The sequence below is a fragment of the Atta colombica genome, unplaced genomic scaffold (assembly GCF_001594045.1).
Source record: "Atta colombica isolate Treedump-2 unplaced genomic scaffold, Acol1.0 scaffold94, whole genome shotgun sequence".
Lineage (NCBI taxonomy): Eukaryota > Metazoa > Arthropoda > Insecta > Hymenoptera > Formicidae > Atta > Atta colombica.
Genome location: NW_017259588.1, coordinates 484,787 through 512,119, shown reverse-complemented (window position 1 = coordinate 512,119; position 27,333 = coordinate 484,787). Strand labels below are relative to the sequence as shown.

At 32.8% G+C, this 27,333-nt stretch overlaps 1 protein-coding gene across 1 annotated transcript in view; it reads left to right on the top strand.

Annotated features, from left to right (window-relative positions):
• Positions 1 to 27,333, top strand: part of LOC108693594 (galectin-8-like) — a 221,579-nt gene that overhangs the window by 36,418 nt on the left and 157,828 nt on the right. Inside the window, exon 2 of the mRNA XM_018202630.1 lies at positions 11,423 to 11,508. Coding sequence (XP_018058119.1) covers positions 11,423 to 11,508 — 86 coding nt within the window. The remainder of the gene's footprint in view (positions 1 to 11,422; positions 11,509 to 27,333) is intronic.

Here is a 27,333-nt window from a genome sequence, read left to right as displayed (position 1 = left end):
TTCAAAAAAATTTATTGAACGAAAGAAAAAACAATCTTGTACGTTATGCAAATGTCGTTCTTACTATCTGCAAGTATTTTAAATATATAATCAAATTATAAATATGCTGTTTCATCAAATCTTAACAATTAAATAAAAAAAAAGAAATAAAACGTATATAATCATTTCAATTAAAAAAAATTTTAAAGTAAAAAAATATAAAAAGCAATAAAAACTTTAATAGTAAACACTTACTAATAGAGCTCCGTATTACTCACAACCGGTAGTACTTATTATTAATCGAAATCAAATACTGCAAATTTCCTGCGACGAGCTGCCCTTTATATTTATGTTCATCAGTTATGATCAACAACATAAATACGTACCGAGTAGTGTGAAACTTTTACTGTTGCATACAGCACTACACACAGCAACTGATAGTAATTAACTATATTTATTATTACAACATTGCTTCCGCCGTTTTTTTTCCGAAATTCGAGGCTTTATTGTAAAAAACTGGTTATACATTTATGATTCAAAGTATTGTCCATCGCTGGCCACTACTTTCTCCCATCTTTCGGGCAGCGTACGAATCCCGCGTCGAAAAAACTGGTCATCTTTTGAGGTTATCCACGAATCGATCCAATTTTTTACTTCTTCATAAGACCGGAAGTGCTGGTCAGCCAGGCCGTGTGCCATTGATCGAAACAAGTGATAGTCAGAGGGAGCAACGTCTGGAAAATATGGCGGGTGGGGTTTCCCATTTCAACATTTCCAAGTATGTCTTGATCACTTTCGCAACATGGGGTCGAGCAGCATTGTCATGTTGCAAAATCACTTTATCGTCTCTCGTTGTATTGCGGCCGTTTGTTTTTCAATGCTCGGCTCAAACGCATCAATTGCGTTCGATACCGATCGCCTGTGATTGTTTCAGTCGGTTTTAACAGTTCATAATACATTACGCCGAGCTGGTCCCACCAAATACAGAGCATGGACGTCAAAATCACCGTTCTTGAAGCGTTGAAACCACTCACGACACGTTCTTTCACTAATAGCGGCCTCACCATAAGTATTTGAAAGCATTCGATGAGCCTCAGCCGCAGATTTCTTCATATTGAAGCAAAAAATTAAAACCTCTCGCAAATGACGAGAATTTGGCTCGTAAACTGACATTTTCAATCGAGAATAACTTTATGATGCAGACACAAATCGACTAATGTTTCTATGGGGTTATGTTGACAGATGCCCAAGTTTATTGTATGACGTCTACGATCTATTTATTTCGACCACCACTTACCGTTAAAGTCATCTATAGGAAAACGGCGGAAGCAAAGTTGTACACCTAATATGTATTACAATAATAAAATGCAATGTTATTATAATAATAGATTATTCATGTCAATATATGCAAACTATGTGTCAGCATATCTACTATATTTTTCGCCTAGATTAATAAGACGCAACGTTTTGTCAATATTTTATTCATGTTAACATTGAACACGATGGACACTGCAAAATGAACGATGTTTTAGAAACATAATAATTTCTTCATACATACTTTGATTTTAATTGCTACATTTGTTATCACATATTATTAAAAATTATTTGATTGGTTTCGGAGGTTTAACAAAGTCACTATTACTGTTACTATTATTATTATTATTAATATTATTATTATTATTATTATTATTATTATTATTATTATTATTATTATTATTATTGGGAGTACAAATTAGTTTGGTCCGTTCAAAAATGCATTTATTTCAAAACAAAATGAATGAACAGATCAATTAAAGCATTGTTCATCGCTGCCTACTACTTTTTCCCATCTCTCAAGCAATTTTCGAATTCCATCTAGAAAAAATAACTCGTCTTTGGAGGCGATCCAATTTTGGAGCCAATTTTCGATTTCTGCGAAAGAAGTGAACCGGTGACTTGCTGCATCCTTCGGAACAACCAATAATTAGAAGCAGCAATGTCCAGAGAATATGGCGGGTGCGGTAAAACATCCCATTTGAGCGTTTCCAAATATTTTTTTATGACTTTAGCGACATGAGGCCGAGCGTTATCATGAAGAAGAATAACTTTATCATGTCTTTGCTCGTATTCCGACCGTTTTTCTCGCAATGAACGGCTCAAACGAATCAATTGTAGCCGAAACCGATCGCCCGTAATGGAATCGCCAGGTTTCAACAGCTCATTGTAAACAAGATCCTTTTGGTCCCATCAGGACTTTTCGAACCATGAATATTCGGCCGTGGTATTGATGTTGAGGTCGATGGCAACGATTGACCGAGCTTAGTAATATTTTTCTTTTTGGGGTTGTCGTAGAATATCCACTTCTTCTCCAGTTCACAATCCGATGCAAAAAACCTTTTCTCTGTTGTCTTTGAATCAGCTGTTCGCAAATGAAAAATCGCCTTTCAAAGTCTCTCGGTTTCAGTTCATAAGCATCTAATTTTCTTGTTTTTGACTCATTCCCATGACTCTCAATCGTACAGAAATGGCTTGTTAAGTTATCCCCAATGATTCTGCAAGCTCCTCTTGCGTTTAACTCTGATTTTCTTCGAGTAATGCTTCTAATTCTTTGTCTTCGAATTTTTTTGGCTGTCCAGAGCGAGGCTTGTCTTCAACACTGAAATCTCTATCTTTGAAACGTCGAAACCATTCTCTACATGATTTATCAGTTGGAGCAGTGTCATCGTAAACTTCGACAAGCATTCGATGGGCTTCAGCCGCACTTTTCTTCCAATTAAAACAGAAAATCGAAATCTCCCGCAAATGCTGCTTGGTTAATGCAAAATTCGACGTTTCAAACACAAAATCAAGATTTTGTATGAAACTCAAAGCAATATAAACTGAATATTATTAGCAAATGTTTATCCTCTCTGAAACCGCCAACATCAGCTGTCACTATGAACCATTCACAACAGCTGGAGCCATCTTTAGAGAAACGGATCAAACTAATTTGTACTCCCAATATTATTATTATTATTATTATTATTATTATTATTATTATTATTATTATTACATTATTATTGTAAAAAACTCTTATTATAATAGCTAATGCGATATTGATGCGTACTAGACTGTATTCATTCAACACTATCTCAAGCAGCCAACGACGAATACTCATGGAGCGCGTATACAGAGGTGTTTCTTATTCATATTCCAAAAATGCGTTTGTGGAATGATTTTATCACAGATCTTTATTTTCGCGTAAAATTCTCTTTAATTTTTGTCATTATAAAAATTAAAAAATTTTTGAAATTTAGGGGTGGGGCTGGGGATATGCAATAAACAAATAAATTTGTTTTTGTTATAGTTATGAAGTATTCTTGCAACCATTCAATTTTTATTTAAAACGTTTTTCTCTTTCTTTCATAGTTTCGACAATGTTCAATCTAAAAGAAAAAAACGATTCTTTTCAAGGAAGGATTTCATCCCCTTAATGCGACTCAGCATAAAAATGCGACGTATAAAAATTACGTGTCTCCTATTTTTGCATAGAATACTAAAAGCTCATTTAAATCGAAGAGATGGATCGGGAAAATTCATTTGGTTGTGTTCTCTTGTAAGTATTTCTTTGAATCTTAGCAGAAAATTTACGGTAAATAAATATGTAAACTAATAAAAAAATGATAGTTGAATTAAACTAATAATGCTTATATCGAATAAATATGTGTTTACATTTAATACAAGTATTCTGTTAGAACTACAATATTAAAAATCATATTTATTAGAATTTAGTAAATTTTTTCTCAGTGTAATGCATCTTAAAATGCTAATACGGTTCTTTAATTGGTTCACATTTTATCACATTGGTGGACATTTTAATATTGTACTTAATGAAACAATCTTAAATATAAAAATCGATTGAATACTGGCCATAATAACAATTTCAACTTATAAACAACTTTGCATTTCAATGTATTTGATTTCTGATAAGTTGAAATTGTTTTCTTATTCCTTATTTCTAATTTTTTTATTCTTTTTAATGTCTGAATCCTGAACTGTAATATGTTAGTTATTAAGTTTTGCTGTAATATAGCGTCCAAATAGCGCTTACAAAACGTTAATAAAGCGCATATAATCGCTTTTTTAGTGCTTTATGTAAATTTCTATGTTACTAAAGCAATTAGAATACCAAAAATATACATGCTGATTACTGTTATATCAAAAAATGAAAATTTAATCAAGGAAAATGGAGAGAATGTTTAGACTTTGTCTCGCAGATATACGCATAGAGGCGAACACATGAGTCCAACGAATCTTTTATGATTCTGGAATATGGGACAACGTCCCAAAAAAATATCTGTTCCGATGGATAGTGCGAACGTCAGTCCTACTTTTGGGTCAATGAACATAATCCTTTTGACGAGAGACTGGATCATGTGCGATCTCAGGTAATAAAGAAATGAGATATGAGATATTTTAAAATGAATGCGCTATTAAGCGAGGATATTCATTTAAAATAAAATAGTAACTTTATTTATAAAATAAAAACAATAAATTAAAGGTTACAAATAAATAACATGAGATATCAGTATTACTGTATATAATTAAGCTTATCTATCTATTAGTGAACGGATTTTTCTAAACTGTAACTTTTTCTATTAGTGAATTGATTTTATTAAACTATAAGTGTGATGTAAGTATATATAACGTGAATTACATAAATACGCATCTATAATGAAATACAAAAAAAGAAGTATAATTATATGGATGCATGTATGTATGTTCTTTGAGATTAGGAGGAAATGTGGGAAAAGTGAATTGAAAATCATTATTAAATTTGGAAGGGAAAAAATCGATGAATTCTTGAAGCGAATAAGCGCTCAAGATTCGCAATAGAAAAAGAAGAAATCAACGAATATTTGGAGCGGATGAATGCTCAAGATCAATTCATGATTGAAAGAAAAGGAGACAAGAGGAGTAATACTTGAGACAGATGATTTGAATGGATTATTATAGCATTTTCGCGATTGGATTTTTTTTTTAGAAGTGATCCGAGAAGATTTTTATAAGTTTATTATGTTATTATTTATTGACTTACATTGGGCTTCTCTCTCTCTCTCTCTCTCTCTCTCAAAATAAAGAGAATGGCACCAACTGCGGAGCCCATAACTAGAGCAGAAGCTGTATGGAATGAGTCACATAGGATGGCCATAATTGCACCACAAAGCCAACGCCCAGAATCGAAAATATCCGGCGTATGATGTGTATCACTTCACGAGACTTTTTGTCCCTGCGCTTCCGCGGATCCTCTATTTATATTTCAAAAAAGAGGTGTGATTCTCTTTGTCTAGAGAACAATTGTTATGTTGCTGTGTCATAAGATTTATGATTTTTCTTAGTGCTATCGTTATTGATTCAGAGTATATCATTAGGAGTTTCAAAAAGAAAAAGAATGACTTTCGATTTTTTTTTAAGGCGGCTGATAGATTGCTATGAATGAATGATTTTGTTATTTCGCGGAAAAATATAGCTGGGTAAACAATCGTTTATCGTGTCAGTTTTAGGATTATTGCGTGCATGGTAACCATTAGTCGTGAGTCTGAATAGCGTGGGAAATTATGTCATATATTTTACGATTTTGGCGCGACATGGCATCTGTTTTTCTTAAAATGAGGTTGTTGATCAGCTTTGGCCAGCAGCTTGGGTGGTCACTATTACGATCTAGATACATTTATGAAGTATTTCGCAATCTTATCGCTTTCAGCCTTGTATTAATGTTGTTATTGTTTTTCACATTGACATGACATTTATGAGTTTTCACGGAAGTTGTTTTGATCCCCCTTTCGTTATCAGGAGACTGCATTTGAACCATAAATACCATCAATAGTTGCGATGTGGAACCGATTCTTTCGAAAGAAAAGAATCGTGGCGCCTACATAACATTAAATATCTATGTTGATATATTATAAGTAAATATTCCCTTGCCCTTTGCAGATATTTCTTTCTTTCAATGAAATATTTCTTTCATAGCATACAAATTTGGAAATTATTAAGTGTCTGATACTTTACTTTATATCAGAATTTCGGCATATAGAACATTAGGAACTCTTACTGCGAATATACTACAGATTTCTGGCGTGCAATAAAATATTCATTTAAAAATACATTCTTATTCATTCAAGAACTCCCTCTTGCAATAAATGATTTATTCTATTCAATAAAATATTTTGTTTAACGTATTTCTTTACTCAAGAAAGTTACATTCCTTATCGGAAATAAATTATTTTCTTCGTGCAACAAAATATTTATTTAAAATTTTTACTCTTTTTACAATGTAACGATTTCTTCTGTTCAATAATATATTTATTTGAAAGTATTTTTATTTATTCAAGAATGTCGGCATTTCTATTCCAAAATGATTTCTTTCATTTAATAAAATATTGATTTAAACGCGATTTTCAAATTCACGAAACTCAGGCTTCTTATTGCAAATAAACCACTTATTTTATTTCAATAATTATATTATTCATGTCATGAAATCATTACTTATAGTAACAAAATCAAACTATACAAAATGATTTACTCAAAATAACAAAATATTTATTTACGAGACATAACTTATTATTGTAAAATGGATATTTACTTGTATCGAAGAAATTCATCGTTTCAAGAAAACGTATTTTCTTATTTCAACAAAATTTTTTTCTTAATGTAAGAGTTGTCTTCCTCAATGGTCTCCCGTGGGAAACCGTTGAAAATGACGCAATTGCAAATGCGATAATCAAACTAATTCATCAATTTTCAAGCAATCAAGATCAGACGAAAATCAAGATCCAACGGTGGAAAATGTTCATTGAATTAAATCGAATCGTTGATGATTTAAAAGGATGGAAACTTGAGATTATTACTTACGCAGAATCTAATCGTTCCATTCATCAACATCCCCGTGAGAACAATATCCGATGGTCCAAACCCGATCAGAAACAGAAATATTGCGACAGTGGAAACATTTAACAAATAGAGTATTTATTCTTTCGACCATCGAATTCAAAATAACGGATGGAAAACGGATGTCATCGCTAACTGGAAACTTGACCGTCGCATTTTCTTGCAAGCTCCTATGCAATATTACATCCAACCTTCAACACACTCCATTCCGGAGCTATTTCTCACGCACGGGAAAAACAAAACTGACCGTAGGAAATTCATTTTAGAATCGGAAACAAAGACTCGACGGTGGAATTCTTTTCTTGCCTGGACTATGATTCTCCAATCCACATCCCAAATGACGATAGAACTCATAGACTATCAATTGGAAATCAGAATGTGACGGTGGAATCCTATGATCGACGACATAGTCGCAATATCCATCATCATTTGTCAACATTCACTGACACGACTTATCTTTATTCATTGTACTCATATCAAACTGTTACAATCTGAATTTCACGCATCATGTAGACTGACGGTCAAACATTCTAATTCGACCGTCACATTTCGCAGTTTCTTTGTTTCAAGAATTTGAGATCATGCAAATTTACATTTCTTATAGGAACACTTGTGATGGAAGGAATCAACATCACTTTACCGGTCCAAATTAATTTGACTATGAAACTCAATCTATGGAAACTAAAATGACTCACCGTATCGCGGAACATTAACTCAAAACTTATGACCGTTCACGTTATCTACGCACGAAAGAAAAACAATGAAAACAAACTTAATTGCATAGATATATGTCTCATCGGCGCAAGGAAATAAAACAAAAGAAATATAATTTTCTTTTTAAATGATATACTACCTATGAACTAACTCATCATTTAAATAATAGCGGCTTTCTACCAAGAACGCACTTTTCTGTACTGAATACTAACTATGACTATATATATTTCAATTGGTTATGTAATTACCGATGGATAATTATATATGTCACTATAGGAATATGGAATGATTTAATGTTCACTAATAACTAAGTACAATTTTCACATTACAAGTTTGTATAAGTCGGATAACACTGGATAACAATCAATTTGTTTAATGTTCGTGAATTGTAGACATATTCGCGTAAATGTTCGTAATCTCTTATAATTGACAACGCCTTGGGACTATTGTCCTAGGCCAATTAACTCGATTCCTGATAACGCCCCAAGATCATTATCTCAGATCAGGTCGTGATATCGTCTGAGGAATATTCTTTGAGTCATTCGGGTCGCGAATACGCGGTAACGTCTAAGACCGTCTTGTATCGCGTTTGACTCTGAGATTTTTCTAAGACTGAGAAGAGAGTAGAAGTTCTCGTGACACGGTCAAAACTCGAATCCTAATTTTCGTTGATTCCCATCGATTCCCGATTCCTCGTTCGTTCTCGTCATGTTTCCCGAAATCACCTGCATTTTGTTGATCCATAGATCACAGAAAGCCGCGAAATTGACGATTGCGATAATGAGACGACGATATGCGGCAAATCCAGCGCCGACAAAGCAAGTAAGATTTCGATTTGCAATCAGAAACGAACTATCCCCAACAGAGCGGTCTATCTCTTTTGAAATCGTGCGAGTCCTCGCTCCTTCAAGGTATCGATAATTGTAAAATAATACATAAAAATGTGCGTATGTGAATGTATAAGAGCTGTCCGCTAAAATTTAATTAATTTTTTGTCGTGCACGATCTTAGAGCTCATATACGGAATATAGGTATAACTTAGAAATTAAAATATTAACTCTAAACGTTTATATCGCGTAAATCCAATTCTGCTACATCCGCGCTCGGAACCGTTCAGTTGGAGCGCCTCTTTGTCGACCTTCCTTTTGGCCTCGCGAAATCGTAAATCCGGGAACATTTTCTCACTGACATCATCCAGTACACTTTATAATGCAACCGGGATTTTCTCAGAATCCAGTCGCACTGTGAAACTTGTTTAAAATTGTAGCAGTTTGTGGCATCATTTCTGTATCAAGCCGAAAACATTTTAGACTCTCCTCGTATATGGATCTTGATTTCTGAAGTGTAAGTAAGAACAAGATGTGTTCAAAAAATATCGAACAAAAATACATTTATTCATACACAATACATTTATTCTAATCTCCTTCAAAGCAGTTCCATTGGTAATGCACACACTTCTCTCAACAGTCAGCCATTATTGGAAACATTTCTGGAACCTTTTAGAATCTTTTAGATGGTGTTCAGTTGCATCGCATTCTGCATAATGTCTTCTCTTGATTCAAATCGAGTCCCTTTCAGTGGCATTTTTAATTTGGGGAATAGCCAAAAATCACGGAACCATGTCAGGGGAGTAGGGAACTTGACGAACCACGGAAATGTTGTGTTTAGCTAAGAAAGTCTGAATCAGATGCGAAGAATCAAGAGAAGATGAATGAATATGAATAAATATACTTTTGTCCGACTAAAAGTTCGATACTTTTTGAACACACCTTGTATATATAAACCAAGCACACATAAACCAGATGATGTTTATACCAACGTGTGCTGCTTGCCATTAAAACACTAACCAGAGCTTCCTCAAATTTCCGAATTTAATTTTGCATCTTCCTTTTGATATGTCACATACAATCAATTTATAAAGAAAGAATATACTTTTTCGATCTCCATCATTTTCCTGTCTTAATAATTTTTGGGTTTTTAACTTTTCAGTAAAATTAATCTCCTGTAAAAATGAATGTACCAAATTGATACTTGACAAACTTTTAGTTCAAAATTATAAGGAATAGATCTTAAGCATTTTACTGCTCAAATTCAAATTTTTGTATATTATAGCATGAAAAAGAAGTGCACACTCTTAATAATTAAATTTTGAGGTAGTAAAAACACGACAGATACTGTCGAGAGTAGTGTTTTCGAGTGCAGTAGGTTTTAATCTAATCTAAGATCCAGAGTCGGATCGATGACGTATGCTTTACTTTGATTCCTGATTGGACGGAATCGTGATACTTTCAAGTCAAACATGAATTAATCGAATTGAGTCGGGTTCAAATCCACCGTATTCAAAAACGCTATATTGGGAATTCAAATTAGTTCAGTCCGTTTCCCTAAAGGTGGCTCCAGCTGTTGTGAATGGTTCATAGTGACAGCTGATTTTGGCGGTTTCAGAGAGGTTAAATATCTGTTAATAATATTCAGTTTATATCACTTTGAATTTCACACAAAAATCTTGATTTTTACTGTGTTTGAAATGTCGAATTTTGTGTGAAACAAGCAGCATTTGCGAAAGAATTTGATTTTCTGCTTTAATTGAAAGAAAAGTGCGGCTGAAGCCCATCGAATGCTTGCCGAAGTTTATGGTGACACTGCTCCAACTGATAAATCATGTAGGGAATGGTTTCGACATTTCAAGGATGGAGATTTCAGCGTTGAAGACAAGTCTCGTTCTGGAGTCAAAAAAATTCGAAGACAAAGAATTAGAGGTATTACTCGAAGAAGATTAGAGTCAAAGGAGCTTGCAGAGTCAAAGGAGAGGCAAGAGGAGCTTGCAGAATCATTGAGGATAACTCAACAAGTCGTTTCTGTACGATTGAGAGATTCCATGGGAATGATTCAAAAACAAGGAAATTGAATGCCTTATGAACTGAAACCGAGAGATGTTGAAAGGCGATTTTTCACTTGCTGATTCAAAGATAACAGAGGAAAGGTTTTTTTGCATCGGATTGTGATTGAGATGAGAAGTGGATATTCTACGACAACTCCAAGAAGAAAAAACTATACTGTACTACGTTAAGCCCGATCAATCGTTGCCATCGACCTCAACATCAACACGGCCGAACATTCATAGTTCGGAGATCATGCTCTGTATCTGGTGGGACCAAAAGGGTCTTGTTACAATATTATGAGCTGCTGAAACCTGACGATTCCATTACGGGCGATCGGTTTCGGCTACAATTGATTCGTTTGAGCCGTGCATTTCGAGAAAAACGACCGGAATACGAGCAAAGACATGATAAAGTTATTCTTCTTCATGACAAGCTCAGCCTCATGTCGTTAAAGCCTCATGTCGTAAAAAAATATTTGGAAACGCTCAAATGGGATGTTTTACCGCATCCGGACATTGCTCCTTCTGATTACTGGTTGTTCCGAAGGATACAGCAAGTCACCGGTTCACTTCTTTCGCAGAAATCGAAAATTGGCTCCAAAATTGGATCTCCAAAGACGACTCATTTTTTCGAGATGGAATTCGAAAATTGCCTGAGAGATGGGAAAAAGTAGTAGACAGCGATGGACAATACTTTAATTGATCTGTTCATTCATTTTGTTTTGAAATAAATTTTTGAACACAAAAAACGGACAGAACTAATTTGTACTCTCAATATAATATAATAAAAATAATAATGACTAAAGTAGTTAGCATTTTTATCTTTACAAAGATATCGATTTGATACTGAATTTGATACTGATGATTCACATGCAAATATTGATAAATATTTATATAGAAAACTATCAGATCAAATATTAATGTATGTATTATTTATTTCAGAACATCCATAAACCAATTCTGCTGCAACTATTAAAAACAACATCCGCCATCATTCTTACTGGGTACATTCCTGAAAATGCATCGAGGTATTTTAATTTTGCATTTTAATTTCGCACTTTAATCTCGCATCAGAGTATGCAGACAATTTATAATTCGCGATTTGTGTTTTACATGAAATTTATAAACCGAAGAAATTCAATAAAATATCATTAAAATATAGACAACTAATTTGTCAGGAAATTTCTCAAAAAAAATGAAAAAATACGAATCATTAGTTCATTTATGACAATTCATATTGTAACAGTACTTGCAAATAATGAATGCACAACTTCGTCGCGTGCTTTAATATATTTCTCAAATAAAAAAATTCTCTTACTGGATGACTCAATAACCTGACAAAATTTTCGCAAAATATTAAAGTTTTTACACAAATACAAATTGAGCGCCAGGCATGAGAGCGTACCACTTTTTCGTTAATTTTTACTTATTCTATAATATTCACGCGAAAACACAATTTGCGACGACAACAGGGGAAAGTCGTTATATACAGACAGGAAAGTTATCGGAGGACAAGAGAAATAGGCTGTAAAAATAACACAGAAATTAACAAGTAGATACCAAGTATATTTGAGACGCAGATTCACTTTCAGAAATTAGTTTGAGAGACCTGGTGTTACAGGCTTGGCATCAGCGGAAAACAATAAAGTTGATATTAATGCTGGTTAGGCAACCGCATTAGATCTCGCTAAATCTCAGCTCTACGAAAGATTACACGAGTATTGTATGACAACCAGATGTGGAATAAAATCTGTCGCCGGTATACAAGAACTCGTATACTGAAAAAATATGTCATCAGGATGTATTACGTCTGCGCGAATTGGAATGGATCTCTAATGCGGATTTTACAATGATTCTGTTATCGCAATTAACTAGTTAATACAATGAAATAATACAAATTGACTCGACTGTGGTAAAGGAGCGAATGCTAATCGGCAGCTAGTATTTCTCTCGAAAGGAAAAGGCGTTCTGATGAATGATATGTGGCTCGTAATTTTGCTGATTCACACAGCATTAAATCGGCCATTCGGAACTTCTCAAATTTTCATGCGCGATCCAACCAACGCTAGGACCCTCGTGATCGACAGCTTCACAATTATGGCAACGTTCATTTCACTTAACGACTTCTCGTATCCTCCGATATCCTGTTTCCTGTGAATCGGTAATCGCTAATATGATTTCTCCAGTCTTTCTACGATAGCCCTCTGTTTGCGAGGAAATCGTGCGTCCTCTCACAATTTGCTGGCTCAGCCACAATACAAGTGCCGGGAGTTTTCCGTGAATTCACACAGACCATTCGGCCCCTTTTAATCGGGTTCACTTACGCTGCCTCGCGAATCGTATAGATCCTCGCGGACCGCAATCTTTGCGTTTTAGGATGTGCAATATAATTTGATACGGATTATTCCCCTTGGATTATTCGAATTGGCTCAAAAGGTTCTGGCAAGCTTCAAGCTCCGCATAGGGGTGTCTTTATCTCCAACTGATATCCTTCTCAACCATTTGGCATATTTGGTTGAGATGATTTCCAGCTTATTCATATCCTTTTCTGCATAGTGGTTTTCCTTCTTTCAATAGTGGATGAGGTGACAAGATTAAAATAATTAATTTAGCCACCAAGTTCGTCGCGATGATATTAGATCTAAATGTAATACTAATTAATAAAATAAGTTCTTAACAAACAATTTAACTAAATGAATAGTTAGCGCACGCTCGCATGTGCGCTCGCACGCTACTGGCTCTCTGAATCGAAAGGACGTAAGATCCCCCGACAATTTGCTATAATGACAGAAAAAAATTGTCACGTCACAATATTTTAAACAATAGTTAATTGTTATATTTATGTATCTATATGTTGATGTGGGTACCCCCCATTTTATAGATACATAATTTTTAATAAATAATTTTTTAAAAATTAATAATTGAACACGATTTGAATGCTTATCCTTCATTAAGCATTTCGCCAAAATATCCACGGCATTTTTATCTGTAGGAATAAATTTTATTTGAATCAATCCCTGATTTCGAACATTTCTAGAGAAATGATATTTTATTTCAATGTATTTGCTTCTATAGTAAATCATGTTTTCCTTACTTCATTAATACTGAGAGAAAGCGGTTGTGGAACAGCGTTAGTTTGAAAGAAGTTCAAGCCATAAGACATACGGGTCGAATGCGTCCATTAGAAGAAGCGATGGAATTGTATCAGATTGAACGATTTCTCCTACTTGATATATTATTGCAAGTTTGCGAAAATCTTATTTTAGAGAGAGATTATACCCCATTTTGGAATCATTACTGACTATACTCAAATGGGGCAGTTAATCTCACAGATCAGCATGGGTGCACAGACAAGCGTTACATTACTTTAAGGGAGGAATTATAATCAATTGTCGCATAACGTACCTGTTGGTTTGTTTACATATCGGTCGTACATTTTTTTTATTATTCTTATTATTCTTTTTATTATTCTTTTTATTATATTCTTTTTATTATTCATTATTTTTTTCATATTGTTTCTTTTATATCTTCGGAGAGAGTCACATATTGAGCTTCTATTGTTGAAAATGCAACTGTTTTCTGTTTTTTAGAAAACCAATTTATTGGTCCGCTAGCTAACATGCACTTCCTGAACAAGATTTATAATCGTGATCACCTCTCCAATCTCCGTCTGTGAATACATGTAACGGTTTTCCATTAAATTATCTTATAATCGATAGTTTATTTTAAGTAATGAATAACATGCTTAGCGCATTTTCAACGTTGTTGTGGATTTAAATTAAATCTGCTTAAAGTCCCTGTAATATCCGGCCTTATTGTATTTGTCAAATAGATGAGATTACCGATTAACTCTTTGTATGGTTTATGTTCCATATCCTTTCTCTCTTTGGGAGTTTTTACTCTCATTTTCTGCTAGCTTTATACCTGAAACCAGAGGGACACACACAGATGATATGATATTATATATAAATCGATGAATTCATTTATGTATTTTCTTTGTGAAATTTTTATTGAATCAGTGTCTTCATCCCTCTCGAGTCTCACGTCAAATATTTCGCTTATACAATAGATCCTAAATCTTTCATTAAAAAATGTTTGCTTAACTTTGTTTTAACTTTACGCAAGACTTCTATAGATGCTGACGCTAAAAGTAAATCATCCACGTAGACAACAATTATTATAGTTATCAAAAATGCAAGATTCTATCTAGGACGCATTTACTCCAATTTCTTTTAATTTCTCACTGAATTTATGTTGCCAAGCTCGGCCGGATTGTTTTAATCCATAAATAGGATGACGTAGTTGATATATTTTACGATATATTATGATTTTATTTATTCCCTTCGAACATCAGTGGTTGTTCCATACATACTGTTTCTACACTGAGAAAAAATATAGTCAATTTTAATAAATATTTATTTGAATACGGCCAACTAAATATTTATTAAATATAAAGACATATTTATTTGATACAAGAAACATTAATTTGATTTAACAATCATTCATTTTACTGAACGAATATTTATTTATAAGTAAGTAAATGTTTAGTTGGCAGTATTGAACTAAATATTTTAAGTAAAATTAAAATTAAATTAAAAAATTGACTATATTTTTGTTCTCAGTATAACAGATCACCCTATATATGCGCTAGTTATATATAGGCCTAGTTACGTCTATCTGATGTACGTGATAATTCATCTCTACATTAATTGCTAATAGTGTTCTAATCGTTTGTATTCGTGCCGGACCATAAACTTCAACATAATCGATATCGAATTTTTACTCATATACACGCGCAACTGATCCAGTTTTATATCTATCTATTCTCCCCGTTTTGAAACCTTTTTATGCGAATAATCCATTTAGATAAAATGACTTTTACATTTGATGTTTTATTCACTAGGTCCCATGCATTACTTTCTAATAACGAGTTATATTCATTTCGCATTGTCTTTAATCATCTTTTTTTAGCTGATTTCTCGAGTGCATCTTATATCACTTTTGGATCTTTATCTAAATCATTTGTTGCAATGTTTGCTATATGATATTGTTTTTTCAGATGCTTTGGGATACTAGTTCTAATTATGTTAGATCTATAATATCTCGAGCTCATTTACTATTCTCTGATTGTAATTCGCCTGTGTCTGTATTGTTCTATCTGTATTATTACCTAATATTTTTTCTACAACTCCATCTCATTCTTTTCACTATACGGCTCGCGTCATTGATTACCTACGTTTTTTGATATTTCTAATTCGTTTTCATTTGTCCTTGGTATTAAATTTATATCTAAGGATAGAACTTTATTCTGTTATCATTTACATCTTCAATAAAACGCACGTCTCGACTTTTAATTATTTTTGTGCTACCGGAAATTCATAATCTATACGTCTTTGATTCATTACAATAACCAACTAAAATTGCTTTCTCTCTTTGAATCAAATTTAGAGATATCTGAACTTTTCGTTAGGAAGGTATTAGCTTGGAAGGTAATAGCTTGGGAAAAAATTCTTAAAAATTTGATGTTTGGATTTCGATTTAATCATAATTCGTATGGAGTTTTATCATCATTAGTTTTTGGTAGGCATCTATTACATAAAAAAACGTCTGTATTTATAGCTTCCGCCCACAAATCTTTAAGTACATTTGCCTTAATTAACATTGCACGCACCATTTCAACAATTGTTCTGTTTGCGCGCTTTGCAATCTCATTTTGTTATGGTGTATAACTGATAATTGATACTTAACTCTAGATAATTATTAAATTCTTTGCTAACGTATTCTTTAGCATTATCACTACACATTTGATTATTTTATAACCAGTTTCTTTTTCGACACACAATTGATATTTCTTAAACTTTATCAGAATTCTTTATCAGTCATCATTACGCGATTTCAGAAATACAACCTCAATATATCGTGTTTTATCATCGATAAAAATAGCATGCTCTTCCGTGTGATTTTTCGCTTATTAGACCACAAATATCCGTATGCACAAGTTTTAGAATACTTTTCTGCCCGATGTCTTCTATAAATGGTAATGTATATTAGCTTGATCGCATATTTCACACAGTAATCTTTTTAATGGCAAATCTAATCCGTGTATTCTTTCTTTGACAAATAATTCTTTTAGATTATTATAATTTAAATATCATTCATGCTACAATGAGTTTTTAGCGTAAGTGTACAATATAATTCTTTGAATATATATATTGTACACTTACGCTAAAAACTATATGATTTCTTATTTGTTTAACTACATACATATAATTTTTTTTAATAGCAATTAAAACTAACAATTTATTTGGTTTAGTAATATACGCTTTGTTTTCCGTAAATTTTACAACATATTGTTTCATGGTTATAGCAGACACCGATAACAACTTCTTAAGTCGGGAACGTACAATACATTATTTAATTTTACCGATTTTATTTTTCAACTTAATACTGATTTGTACCGTCCCTATTCCCTGAGATATTATATTTTCTTTCCCGACTGTACTTACATTACTAACCGGTCCGTCTGATAAAGTTTCGAACGTTCTCAATTATTACACGTATGAGTCGTCACTATCTAAATATCATTTTTTCCATAGAATATACTAAAATTGAGATTGCAATTAAGGAATCCTCTTCCTCTTCTTCAGCTTCAGTTTACCTTATCTCCTTCTTTCTTTGATAATCAGCAATGATTGGCTGGATGTCCATATTTACTACAATTAAAGCAATTTCCGTTAAATTTCCTTTTGTCTTGATTGTCTTCATTCGCGTCTTTATTTGATATGTGTATGATGACCTGTCCGTTCCGAGATAACAACGACGTTGTGCTGATGTCCTTGATATCATACCTCTGTGATCTTTCCTATTCTTCTATTAAGTTTTCTTTAATAAAGTCAACCAATGGAATCTGGTCTCTTGATTCGATCGCACACAGAAATTTTGGTATCTTCAAGCAGATTACTCAACAGCATAATTGATTGCAGCTCGTCCAAGATTTCTTGCATCCTCCTGCAAATTAATTTTCTCTTGGAAATTATTTATATACTGTGACATTGATTTAGAGTACTCTTCTTTAAATGTCTGTATAAAACTGCATTTCTCACTGAACCTTTTGAATTGTGTAATCTCGCTAATTCAGCCTATGTTATTTAGATAGCCTTTCTTATATGTCCTAATTCATTTAAAATGCGAGCGCATCTCCTTCTCATCTCGGGGTTGACTAAGCTCTATCCGTATCTCGCAGACTCTCCTCAGACCAATCTCTTCACTTGTATATTCCCATAGATCATTATATACAAGGATACTCTTCATTTGCATTTTTCATGCCTCATAGTTTGCATCCGCTAATTTTTCGATATGCTGAACATTGTTCTTCATTTTGATCTGACTAATAACATTGACTCGATTTTGACGATACTTTAACTTATTACTTCACGCTTCCTTTACTCCTTATTTTCTCTTAATTTCCATATGTACTTGGTCCTATTAGGTATGCAGGTATGTATGGGATAATTTAAAATAATAAGACGTTTTATAGTAACTTCAGCTTTACATATATTTATCTTTTTATAATCTATCATCAGTTATGGCTCAACTCGCACTGCGCTGTATGTCAAACAAACAAGATCGAGAATATGTCGAAAACAGCTGATAGATGAAGGATATGACGAAATGTCAAACATAAACATAAGAACAAATAAGTAATGACGAATAAATTCGACATCATATCTTGCACATAGAGCGATATCTCTACATTTAACGACTTACAGACATATTTCATGCAGTGATGGTGTATTATCGAGAGCTTATGCTATGCCTGAAGTTCATAAACCAAATCACCCGTTCAAAATTATTATTTCATATGTTGACAGCCCCATGTATTCGTTGGCTTCTTTTTTACACAACTTTATTATAAAAGGAATTTCAAAAGCGCAGAGCTATATTAGTAACAGCTTCGAATTGGTGGAAAAACTTTCAAACTTTCGAAGAGTTGACAATGATTATTGTTCTATCATTGGATACTTCGTTGTTCGCAAATATTTCAAACCATTCATTAGCCAATGAAGCGTACAAAAGGAACTCAATTCGATTAATTGTGATATTCCTAAGAATAAATTTTTTTAATGCTGTAAGATTAGTGTTAGATTCCACGTACATTTGATAGAATTTTTTACAAACAAAAATTCGGAACATCGATGGAGTTGTCGCCATTGTCCCCAGTTATAGCTGACTTAGTTGTGCAAAAGTTGGAGAGGAGAGTGTTGGGAACATTGGGAATTTTCTGTCTCTTCCTATTAATAAATATGTAGACGATCTTATTATGATTGTGCCAACGTATGCAATAAACGAGATCTTGAATAGATTCAATGAATATCATCCGCGTTTGCAGTTCGTATAGAGATAGGGAGGGGGGAGATAAGATAAATTTCTTAGCATCATGATATTATTAATGACGATAACATGAAATTTGATTGGTGCCAAAAACCATCTCCAGTAAATATTTAAATTTTTTTGTTCTAGCATTCTATTTCCCAAAAAAAGAAGTATTATAATGATTGACAGATAAGACGTTTTTTCACATCTAGAATTTTACCAAAAAAGTTTTAAAATTATCATTGAGGTATTATTGAGCAATGATTACGTTACATTCATTTTTAAGTAATTATGACAGAGAGAATAAAAAGTTTAATTCACAAAAAAACGTTTATAACAAAATAATACACCGCAGAATACAGAATTTACAACTAATATAAAATGATTGACTTTCATATGTCAAGGGGATTTTAAACAAATTCAAACATATTAACAATTTTCAACTAAAATCAACTAAAAGTCACTTTTTACAGCACAAATAAATTAAATAGGTTCATTAAGTTACATAAAAATTCCTTGCCTCAGTTCGATAAAATGAATGTTGTTTATATCGAGAGCAAGGATTGTGATATATCTTATGTACATATATCTTATGACAAACGCACAGAAAATTAAAAACGAGAGTTGCAGGAGATCGTAACTACATTTGCAGAAAAACAACTGTACATTCTATTATCACAGGACTATAACCATGAATTTTGATTGGGATATCAAAATTATGGATGTAGAAAGATCTTACAATAAACGTCTGATTTCTGAAATATTATACGTAAAGAAATAAAAAATGGCTTAAATTTAAAACGAATAGAGGGCTTAAATTACATTTATAATGCATTGGTAAATTATTCATAGTTTCATGTACACTTGATTCGTCTATTTATGTTATTAACACGTAGCTGTGACTGTGTATCATTAGACATTATAAATTCGATTGTTATAACATGTTAACTAAATCCTTTTTTTATCTGTGTTAAAAATCATTGAAATGTAATTAGTATGATCTTTTTGCTACAATAACGAAGTAGACTTAATTGTTATGTCCAGCGAATTCCCATTTTTTTTTTCGTGGAGATTTGGAATTCGTTAAAATAAAGACATTATGAATAACGGACGAATTATTCCGTTACAATTTTAAAAAGTAATAAAAATCCTCTTTTCCGTGAGGAACTAAAGCGAAGACTTCAGTATCTCTTCGTAGACGTCAACTAAAATAAATTAAATCGATACATGTGATGTTGCATATTATTATAATTGAACATAAATGCTTAATTCGATAAAAAAATTTTTGATTCTTTTATACAAGTGCAATATGTGTTACAGTTTACTCATTCAAAAATCTAAAACCCTCCGACGATTTCCACGCTTACCACCTCACAACAACCAAGCTCAAGGCTTGTCCGCAACACTTCCTCTCTTCTTAAAGCATAGAGGCTTACAAGTTCAGTCTACTTGGCGGTTTAATGATCCTTCCCAACCGCGTTGTTTTAAACTTTGAATGTAGTTGTAGAAATCTCTCTCTTTATTTCTTTTCTACTGTGAATTAGGTTTTCCTCTCGATCTTGGCTCTTTTCTTCACTAATAGTAAATTTGGGATTACAATACTAGGAAGTATAGGAGTATTAGCGTTTATTCGACTGACGGAACTCGCTTCAGAATATAATACTGATTGATTGATTATATTATTACTGATATCCAAATTGAAACGCATATCATTTGCATGAATGGATTTTATATCTTCCTTTATTTGCATTAAATAAGTACAAAAACTTAAAATTTTATAATATCATATATATTTGTTTCATAGCAATGTTTGAATAAGTTTATGGCAACTTTGAGAATGACTCGAACAGAGTCAAATATATGTTTTTGTTTTTTGTTATTATATGAATATATAATATAATTATTATATGAATTGTATGATTTAAATTAAAGTTCTTTTACTACGTTATTGGCTCTTTATCTTTCTTTTGCCTATATTGTTTTATACTTACAGAGCCTTATTATTTATTAATTAAAACTTTGACTATTTTACCTAGCTACCATAACTTGGTCCGAATGTTTTTAACATAAACAGTATGATTTATTGAATATGATTGTGATTTTTTGAACCCTTCATTACTCTTTATTCTTATATACTTCCTTTTTAAAGTCTGAGGAGATCAAATCTAATTCTTGTGCGCATTTTGAATATATCCTGTGCCGATATACTCGTAACGCTTGACGGCGTCATTCTATAGGTGAATAAGAACTTAACTAGTTGCAAGACTAATAAGTTTTTACTAATGTTTATCGTATTATGAAAAAGGGCTCTAGTAAGATAAGTTTTTTGATCGTTTGTACTGCCTTTACCATTCTTTTGTAGATATAATGAATATTTTATTAATGTTATACCATTCACTTGGTAAAATTTTACAAATTCAGTGAACCCAAAAGGTGGATCATTATCCAAGACTAATTTCATAGGTAATCCAATAATTAAAAAAATTTCTTTTAAGTATAATATATTAATTTTAAGTATAATATATTAAGTATAATATATAAGTTTTATGTATATTAGTTTTTTTCACAATCTTACTATTTTCCATTAGCTTGACTTTTATCCATTTTGACTTACAGAACTACTAAGATTAAAAACTTTTGTTTTTTACATTCTTTGATTTATTTTTACTCAGCGATTTATCTATTATATTAACAACTTCTCTGTAATCAAATTTACATGCAAATTATGTTCGGAGATTTACATTATTATGAAGTAAGTTGTTTACATTGATTAAATTTCTCATCTAGAGCTCTACACAGTTATGAATTTTAAAGTTTTTAGTTATTACTATCATTCAGCCTTGTAACTGGCGAGAACGACTTTCTAATGGAGTTAGGGTTACGACACAATGATTAATCGATTTAATGCTAATATTTGTAACATCGTATGTTTTCGTCTACAATTTCATAGATCGTATTGTTTTTTGCTGAAGAAGGCTAGAAGATTAATCGAAACATGTACAATTTTTTTTTATTCATGTAAGATAAAGTTTTTTCAAAACGAATTGTGCATCGATTACTGTACCAATTCCCAATTGCCCGTTTATCCTTAGTTATTTTTATAAGATTAAAAATATGTATCCAAACTTGTGAAAAAAATCTATGTGAACTCTGTAAAAATCACATAGTACCTTTGGCCAAGCCATAAGTGAATTACTATTTATAAAGTTTTGCGTTCGTTGACAAGTTTCACACGAACTATTGTAATAAACTTCTCTATGTCTTCATTAATATTAAGTCACCAACAATACGCTATCATGAGCGTAGTTATTAGTTCTTTTCATTTTAATTCTCACAAAACCGAGATGTTATTCATGTAAAAGTTTCAATTTTTAACGCTTGGGAAATCACAATCTTACTACCCACTTATTTTCTTATGATTAACTCTTTCTTCTCTTGAAATACGGTTGCAACTTGATTCTTAATAGAATTGATTTTTAATAGAATTAGGCCAACTGATGATTGTCAACTCTTTTTACTAGTGTTAATACTTTATTTTTATTTGTGGCCTGTATGTCTTTTATTAAACGGTGCTTTGTTGACTATATTAAAAGCATAGATGATCAGAGACTTCCGTTTTTATTTTTTTTTCTTCACAGCTATGTAATTTTCCGCATTCGGAACATCCTCCTCCTCTCCCGCATCGCAATGTCATTATGACCCCGCGACACCCATTATGATGTCATTCCTCGCACATCTCCCGTGATGTCATCTTCTTCGCTAGTGACATCATCTCCTGTGATATCATCCCCTCCCCTCCCTACGACCCTCTCGTGCCGCCCTTGCCTCTCACCCTCTCTCCCTTCAGGCTCCTGAGTTAGAACCGACCTACTCTACTTAAAATAACAAATATTTAACTAAGATTAACAATATTTTAAGAAGAAATTTTATATAATTATATACATTCGTAGAGAGACAAAAACGATATTCACAATTAAGCATATATGTAGATAAGTAAGAGGCTTTGGAGGTCGCCTTATCCTTTTTCCTGTTTCTTTATCTTTTTGAGAAAGTTATGCCTTAGAAGAATATTAAACGATGGTATACCAGAGCACAGAATGTTACACAGCGCTCACGTTTGCGCATAATTATATTTAACAATTAAAAATATACAGATGTGTTTAGTTTACCTACAAATAAGAAAGAGTAAAGAATTGAAAAGGAAAAATTAAAAAATATCTTTTCTTTCCTGCTTCTTTAATAAATCAAGATGAGACTTGGGCTGTCAACACCTTTTTTCCTTTGACGATTTTTAATAAGAAAATAAAGGCTTTTAGCTAAATAAATAATATCTCTCGAAAGAATGAACTTTTGGTTACAAAATAGTTCAAGATATTTTTGGTCTATGTCATTTCGTTTTGTAAGTATAAAGAAAATATAACACAAAATAAATATAACCTTCAAAGATAAAATTCTTAGATAAAGTCGGCATTCTCCTTCACCCCCCCCCCTCCTCCTGGGGTAAAGTCGACGTCTCACGTTCGAACTAAAATTTAAATAAAAACACATTATTTTGCTCTAAAAAAATTAAAATGCATTATTTATTTATCTCTTTGAAGAAATATAAATGCTTTATTTTTGCAATGCGCGCCTATATTTCGACGTCCAGTGTTTGTCGACAATTGCAGATTAACAGTAGCGGTGACAATTTTTTTTAGGATCTTGTTTGGAGCAATTTTGTCCATTTTTTTGTGTAGTGTTTCAGCTTGCTGTGGTACTAACTTTTTCATTCCAAGTGAATCTATGGAACGACAGATTTTCCGCATTTTCGTTTTCTGTGTATTTGTTGTCTTGGTGCAGTCTTTAGGAAGGAATGAATAGTTCAAGCATTGCTAAAAAAATTAGTGTTTTTAATGATTGTTATATTTCTATCATCTTCTTTATGACATGATATTGAAGCTATCAGCTCGTTTTCCATTATCTCAGATGTATTGTTGCAATAGCTGCTGATGTTTTACTGTTTTAATAGGTGATGATGGCGATAATACTAGTGGATTATCATTATTTTTATTGAACACATAATGAGAATTAAATGAATCCTCTCAATCTGTGACACTGCTCGGCAAAAATTCATAATTTTAAAAAATGTTTGAGTTGAATGGCGAAATTCTGGTACATTCCAATCCAGAGACGATGTTTTGATGTGTTACTGCTATTGACAATGTCTTATTGACGATTCCGGATGTCAGATCATCATTGATCTTCCAAGATTTGAGATCATCCAATTGTCGCATTGTGCATTAACGGTTTTTTTCAAGGTACCATACATGGTATGGTCCAAGAGTTGCAACTTGTACGAGAACTGGGATAGAAATAAAAATACAATTATGCCATTGACTCTGCAGTAATCGAGTCTAGTAATGGAGAAATGTGATTCATGGTTATTAAGTATGAACAAAATGGGAGTTTCAATGGAAGCACGCACATGCGATTCAAAAAACTGCAAAAATTGAAAAAAATCCTTCGCGTTCATCTACAACCGCTAAGATTCATAACTCCTCTGCAACCTGTCCACCGTTTAGGAAGTGCTCCTTGAAATATTTATGTAGAAAAATAAAAAATGGCAAAGAATGTCCGGTTGCCGACACTTTCATAGCCAAAGTTACAAGTGTTCCTTTTTCACTAGAAGTTACTCGACCGATTTGCTATACACTGCGCCTACTAATAACTCTGTTAGACGTTTCAACTGTTATTATCTCAGTTTCATCCATGTTCCGAATATAGTGAGTCAAGAAACGCTCTCGATTCATAAGTTTTCAAAAGCGCAAAGTTCTTTCCACGTTCGGTCAATTGAAGCTGGTGGCACGCGCCAAACTCGTTGCTTCCGGTTCTTTTATTGATAAAATTTGTCTTTTTAGAAAGTTGCTTAACTAGTCTTCACCCGTCATGCAAGCATTTTCCCCATAACTATAGTACTTTCAGCTCTAACTTTTTAGCAAAATCGAAGATTAAAAGGCATATTTCTTTTGTCTAATCCAAAATACATATCATTGCAGTGCATCAAATATTCCACTAGTGTTGTTTTTCCTTGTGGTTCGAAAATCTACATTGAAAATTAAATTATTGCATGAATATTAATTTCACTGTGCAGTATGCATGCAATTATAAAATTATTTTAATACTTTTCAAATTTCCATTAGTTTCTGTATAAAATACTTTTTATACAGAAACTATACGTTTCGCCGATTATCTCTATGTCCATATCCATTATTAGAATGCCAACGTTTCGTAAACATTGCAGTTTACTTCATCAAGATGAGGAACGGTTAACATTCTAATAATGAATCTAGACATGAAGATATCCTGCAAATCATATTTCTGTATTACCTTTATTACGTGGTGCGCCCAAGAACTTTTATAATTATTGCATTCTCTTCTGTCTGTTCCTGACTCATGTTTTTCACCCAATTCTGCAAAGTTCTTCTCGGAACGCCAAATAATTTGCCCGCAGCTTTTATTTTCATTTTCATCCTTTTTCACAGCTATAATAGCTTCCTTCATTTTATATTTTTCCTTCATTTTATTGAACTGTTTTGCATCGATATATTCGGATCATTTTGCTGCAACAATGAAAAAAATGATACATTTGCAATGGAGAAAGTCATTGAGGCAAGTCGATACTATTGACAACGAACTATGGTTAGATAAAGTTATATAAGTATATACCATACTGCGCTTCGTCATCCCTGTGCCGACTTTGCCCCAAGCGTCCATTTCTACTTTCGTTATTTAGAATATATATAAATATATGAAAATGCGAAAATATAGTCAACGGATTCATATTCAGCATACATATTTCACTTAGAATCATTATTTATCTGTACAATTATATAAACGAAAAAAATATGCATAAGAAAAAATTTTTTTCACGTCAGAAAAACTATTTCCGATTGTCTTAAACATATGTGTCGCTATAGAAATTGCAATGCTACCAGTAACCTAATCATAATCTATTGACAATATAAATACATGAAATCACATCCTCTCAGTATTAATGGCTAGTTCATATGATTTATTATTCGCGACTTAAAGCCGAATTATTTTGCCCCGGTGACTTAACTCCGATCTCCCCTACATATTTAAGCAACAATGCATTTAAACATGGATCCTCCAAAACGCAAGAGAATATTGCCGAAAGAATCGAAAAGAATCGATATCTCTTAATTGCGTAATTATTTATACGAACAAGGACGAGGGAAGAAGGGAAATAACTTTCGAAATACTCTTTTCCTCCTTCTTCGAGCTAGAATATACATTTTAAAAAAGAAAAAAAAGACACAATCTTAAATGTGTATTCTTTAAGCACAAAAAGAGAAGCACCGAAATTATCGAAAAAAAAGAAATCTACATTTCTGTCTTGCAAATGTTGCGTCAACATACCCCAACATTTGTCTGAGACTAAAGATCTTACGTTCAGCGAACTCCCACGACTCTTTTCTTTCGTGAAGATCTGGAGTTCGTCAAAATATAGAAAACGTTACAAGTAATAGACAAATTAAGCCCTTACAATTTAAAAAAGTAATAAAAATCTTCTTTTCCCATGAATCAAAAACAAAGACTCCAGTATCTTTTCGTAGACGTCAACTAAAATAAATTAAATCTGTGTACGTGCGCTAACAGCGAGACTAAAAAAGATGTCGAGGATATCCTCCTTGAACATCGCGATTAAAAAAAAATATATAAATGATAATAAAAATGTCAATTGAAGACACAGAATCGGCGCCAAGACATTTTCTCAATGGTTAAGTCGCGAACCATTCTCATGAGTCCGTGATCATAAAATCCAAGAAGTAACACGCGACGTTCAGAGGGAGGTATTTGATGGCCCCAGTGCTGATAATGCACATGTGCTTTTTTAGCGTAAACACTGCACATGCGCTTATCCATAAATTATCCATAAATTATCCATAAATTTTAAGGTCATATAATTAAGGATGACTTTCCCATACTAGATTCTGATCAATACCCTTTTTTTCCTCAAAACGTATTCCGAACTTTGATCAATCAGAAAGCGAAAAAAGAGTCCTACCACTAATTATTAAATTAAATTCTATTCCATCAATCCGAATTCGACTAATCAACTCTCGAAATTCCCTCTCCTAAGAATATCCCTATAAACAATGATTTCATGAGACTGTGCGCATTTCCTTGGGCATTCCTGAGCACTTCTCGATTATCATTCTTTGATTATTTCTTGTGAATTCTTGGGCCCTCGGGTTTTGCACTTCAGGCTCATTCTGATCTAGTTTTGTAACTTTCGAATCAGTGATCACATACGAATCCCAACATCTCCGAGCCACATTATCTTCCGAGTTCTCCATTGTCGAGAACTACATCGAAGGTGCCACTCATCATTTCTATCACTAATAAGTCATATATTCTTTCTCTCTCTCTTTCCCTTCCCGGGATTAATCATGTAATAATATAATATATTTAGTCCT